At 42.4% G+C, this 5,000-nt stretch overlaps 1 protein-coding gene across 2 annotated transcripts in view; it reads left to right on the top strand.

Annotated features, from left to right (window-relative positions):
- LOC143037913 (ecdysone-induced protein 78C-like) overlaps nucleotides 1-5,000 on the top strand; it is a 416,501-nt gene that overhangs the window by 396,866 nt on the left and 14,635 nt on the right. For both annotated transcript variants that reach the window (XM_076206575.1, XM_076206576.1), the window contains exon 4: nucleotides 1,949-2,076. In XM_076206575.1, coding sequence (XP_076062690.1) covers nucleotides 1,949-2,076 — 128 coding nt within the window. The remainder of the gene's footprint in view (nucleotides 1-1,948; nucleotides 2,077-5,000) is intronic.

The raw sequence follows: 5,000 nt of genomic DNA, 5'->3' as shown, positions 1-5,000 counted from the left end.
GAATTGATAACATTTGTAGCAGAGATGATAATAAAAGCGATAAGATGAAAAAGAATATAGATAAGAATACTACTAGTAGTTGTAGTAACAATAACGATAATATTAATAATAGTTAATAATATCAATGATCATGATATCAATAATGATGATTGCAATGCTGGTGATAATGGTAACAATAATATTAGTAAGTATAATGATGATAATAATATTAATAATAATAATAGATAATGATAACCATTACAGTAATCATAAAGAATTATTGATAATGACAATAATAGAAATGATCATTATAGTGATATAAATCAATGTAATGATAATGATAACAATAATAATGATAATAGTAATGATTAATGATGATAAAGATAACAATAACAACAAGAATAACATTAATAACAATCAGGCATGCCCCGTGAAGCAGTTGTAGATACTATTAATCATAACTTTATTGATAAAGATGACAGGTGGCAAGTGACATGGAACTGCCTAGTGTAGGCCTTATGTTCTCTTGCAGTCTCCTTTATTCTTATGTTCTTAAAACACACTAAAGGAAAACTGAAAAAAAACACACATTCATTTGATCATTTAACCTTAAAAGTTCCTTTGCGTTGTCGTTGTGTGACAGACTGGCATTCTGACAAAAAATAATAGAAAACTGTCGTATGAGTTGGCCAAATGTTAAAGAAATATTTTCTTATTTACTTCTCAAAGGATCGTTTTCATTCATAATCGAATCAAACCGTTTAGCAAAGGGCCATCCACTCAGTCAAACCCGGTTTGCCAAACATGTTTGAAGTGATGTTTGACCGTGTGAATAGAGTTGGTCGTCAAACCCGTTTGTCAAACATGTTTGACAACCAAATACCCCCCATTTACTTCAAACACTTGTTTGACAAACATCACTTCAAACACTTGTTTGACAAACCGAGTTTGACAAAGTGTTTGACCATGTAAATGGTCCTTTAGACAACTTATCAATGAAAACTTTATTGTACAGTATATTGCAATGGCAAAACATGTTTTTAGGAAATGCTTTGCTCCATACAGAGATCGAACGAAAAAGAAAGCAGATTTAAACACACACAAGTGATTCAGCAAATCGTTTCGCAAGACTTGAGAATCACATGAGTTATATATTCTCTGGAGTTTCGATGACATAACTGAAAGAATCATGACGTTTTCCATTTTCTTTCATAAAAGAAAAAAAAAACATAAGACATCTCTGAGAGAACAGTTTTAACCAAACCCAACACCCCAAAACACATAAGGCAAAGATGACGGGTTTAGCCGGAGCAGCTCAGCGTCTCCTTGCGTAGTCCCCTCGCTTTACAGCTTCAGACTTTCAGTCCTGAAAGTAAAGTGTCTCTCTTAAGCAGAACAAAATAGTTTTTCATTAGAGGAAGCAAAATTTTTAGAGGTGACATTAGTTGTACGACCTCCTACGTCTTTTAGAACCTAGAAATATTTCTTAACTAGAACGAAATTCTTTTAAGTTGATAAGGGTTAAGTGGGCAAATAACTAGTTTTAAGAAGACAGTAGTCATTGTGGAAGTCTACGGTTAAATACACCGTTTTTGTGTCTCTTTCATTTTTACAACCCCTCTACCAAACTCTACGCTCAATGTGACTTACGGTAACCCATGGTTTAATATCTTTTGTTATTATCATCCATTTCAACATACAACCACCTCAACAAATCCTTGATTTGTGTGACAATAGTGGCAAACTATCCATAATATTTTCACAACCACATTCTAGCGCAAACGACAGTTAAAAAAAAAATAAATAAATAAAAAAATAATAATAATAATAATAATAATAATAATAATAATAGTAATAATAATAATAATGATGATGATGATAATAATGATAATCATAATGATAATAATAATACCACGAACGGTGATCTCCTATTGGTACTGACGGTCCTTCTTGTGGTTGTCTTTTACAGAACAGAGCTACCAGGCCGCCGACAGCACGCCGAGCCACGCCTCGGCCAAGAACTTCGTGCCATGCAAAGTGTGCGGCGACAAGGCCTCCGGATACCACTACGGCGTCACCTCCTGCGAGGGATGCAAGGTCAGTAGTCTACCTCTCTCCCACCCCCCATCCCCCCTCAGCGGACCAACATCCTCTTCCTCCTCCTCCTCCTCTTCCTCCTCCTCCTCCTCCTCCTCTTCCTCTTGTTCTTCCACCTCTTGTTCCTTCTCTTCCTCCTCATCCTCCTCATCTTTTGGTCTCCGTCCTACAAAATGGACATAAATTCACTAGAATCAGTACAGAGAAGAATGACCAAAATGATACAAGGACTCGGAAATTTGCCTTACGAAGAGAGGCTTAGGCACCTAAACTTACACTCTCTGGAAAGACGCAGAGTGCGGGGTGATCTAATAGAAGTGTTCAAGTGGATCAAAGGCTATAACAAGGGTGATGCAAACAAGGTCATCATAATAAAACAACAAGGCAGGACTCGCAGTAATGGGTATAAACTGGACAAATTTAGATTTAAGAAGGTAATAGGCAAGAATTGGTTTACAAATAGGGTGGTCGATGAATGGAATAAACTTAGTAACCACGTAGTAAGCGCTGAAACTATCAGTTGTTTTAAAAAACGATTAGACAACTTTATGGATGGGGACGACAGGTGGTGATGGATACGGAGCTGCCTAGTGTAGGCCTTATGGTCTTTTGCAGTCTCCTTTATTTCTTATGTTCTTATGTTATGTTATGTTCCTCCTACTCCTCTTCCTCCTCCTTCTCCTCCTCCAATTCCTCCTCCTCCTCCTCCTCCTCCTCCTCTTGTTCTTCCTCCTCTTGTTCCTTCTCTTCCTTCTCATCCTCCTCTCTTCTTCCTCCTACTCCTCCTCTTCCTCTTCCTACTCCTCCTCCTTCTCCCCCTCTTCCTCCTCCTCCCCCTCTTCCTCCTCCTACCCCTCTTCCTCCTCCTCCCCCTCTTCCTCTTTCTCATCCTCCTCATCTTCCTCCTACTCCTCCTCTTCCTCCTTCTCCTCCTCCAATTCCTCCTACTCCTCTTCCTCCTCCTCCTCCTCCTCCTCCTCTTGCTCCTCCTCTTCCTCCATCTCCTGCTGGGGAGGAGGAGTAGAGGATCTGGCCGTCTCCAGCTTTTTTTTTTTTTTTTTTTTTTTTTTTTTTTTTTTTTTGTGGCAAGCCTTCGGTGGATAAGGAGCTCGAGGATGTGTTTGTGTGTATGCATGTAGCTATGTGTATATGTATATATAGATATAGATATACAGTATGTATATGTATGTATATATATATATATACACACATACACACACATATATATATATATTTCTGCGAGTGTGTGTATGTGTTTGTGCGCGCGCTTGTATGTTTATATGTACAGTACATGTTTTGGGAGAGGAAACACGTTGTCTGCGTAAGTGCTTAGGCAACGTCACGTACTTGATGCGGTGGGCGGAGCCTCCGTGTCTCTCTCTCTCTCTCTCTCTCTCTCTCTCTCTCTCTCTCTCTCTCTCTCTCTCTCTCTCTCTCTCTCTCTCTCTCTCTCTCTCTCTCTCTCTCTCTCTCTCTCTCTCTCTCTCTCTCTCTCTCTCTCTCTCTCTCTCTGGAAGAAACACGAAAAGGAATGTTGTTGTGCTGACTTCGGTCAGCTCACTTCGTCTAAGCTCTACGGCACAAAAGACGACCGACAAATGCTGACTTCCTTGCACTGACAGTGCTGACTCGGGACGTCAATTCAGTCAGCTCACCCCGTTCAGCATGAAGGTAGGGAGGGAGAAGGGAAGGCCCCCAGATGGAACATTAAAAAGGAGTTTTGGGACCCCAAGAGGTCCATCGAGGTCTCCTTGCTTTCGTAGCCACCCACCCCCTCACCTCTCTTAGTCGCCCGGCGCCAGCTAGGTGCCATTGGGTGCCACTGAGCGAATGGCTTTGCACCACAAACAGTGGCGGGAGGGAGGGAGGGAGGGAATGGAGAAGCTCCCCTCACGTGAATAAAATCGCATAACGGCACTGAGCACGAAATGTTTAGGAGCGGCCGCCGAAATCAGCTGCTTATGAAAAACTGACAAGAGGAGGAGGAGGAGGAGGAGGGGAGGAAGAAGAAGGGAGGAGGAGGAGGGGAGGAAGAGGTAGACTCCGGCTTTTGGATGTTGGTCAGTGCTTGGTTTGGCGTGGCACTAACTACAAACCAAGATCTCTCTCTCTCTTTCTCTCTCTCTCTGTCTCTCTCTCTCTCTCTCTCTCTCTCTCTCTCTCTCTCTCTCTCTCTCTCTCTCTCTCTCTCTCTCTCTCTCTCTCTCTCTCATCTTTCACCTAGGGTCCGACATTGGCAAAACGTCCTCACGAAGACTGTGAAATCACCGACGAAGATGGATTTCACAGTGACTCGAGGACCTCGTCACGTTGGTGATGCTGACTAGGGTCTGAGATGAGGGGGAGGGGGAGTGGGAGAGGAGGGGGAGACCGTGGAACCTTATCACTACAATAGCAAACCACAATGTACTTCTCTTTTTCTTTTCCTATTCTATGTTTTATTTTTTCTTCTCCTTCTTTTTTGTCTTCATCTTTGTTTTCTTTTTCTTCTTCGTCCTCCTCTTTCTCGTTTTCTTCTCTTTTCGTCCTTTGCTGTTCTTGTTTTCTTTGCTGTTCTTGTTTTCTTTCTCTCTCTCTCTCTCTCTCTCTCTCTCTCTCTCTCTCTCTCTCTCTCTCTCTCTCTCTCTCTCTCTCTCTCTCTCTCTCTCTCTCTCTCTCTCTCTCTTCCAAGTACCTTGAGCCGTCCCGTGAGAGGGAGGGTTCTCACACATCACAGCGGCGTGAGACGGCGGGGGAGAGACTGCTGGGAGAGGTTGTCAAGGCAAAGGTCGAGGCGAAGAAGAGGGGGAGGAGGGGGAAGAAGGGGGGAGGCGGATCTTCCTCCCCCCTAAGGGTCCATATCAACCTAGGACGTGTCTGATACTGATGCTGGTGGCTACGTGCTCACTTCATGTGTCACCAACATGTGACAAACACGAGACGGG

Source organism: Oratosquilla oratoria, chromosome 23 (assembly GCF_046742065.1).
Source record: "Oratosquilla oratoria isolate Oo_2021 chromosome 23, ASM4674206v1, whole genome shotgun sequence".
NCBI classification, from domain to species: Eukaryota; Metazoa; Arthropoda; class Malacostraca; order Stomatopoda; family Squillidae; genus Oratosquilla; species Oratosquilla oratoria.
The sequence above is the reverse complement of the archived record's forward strand: the minus strand, read 5'-3'. Positions and strand labels throughout refer to the sequence as shown.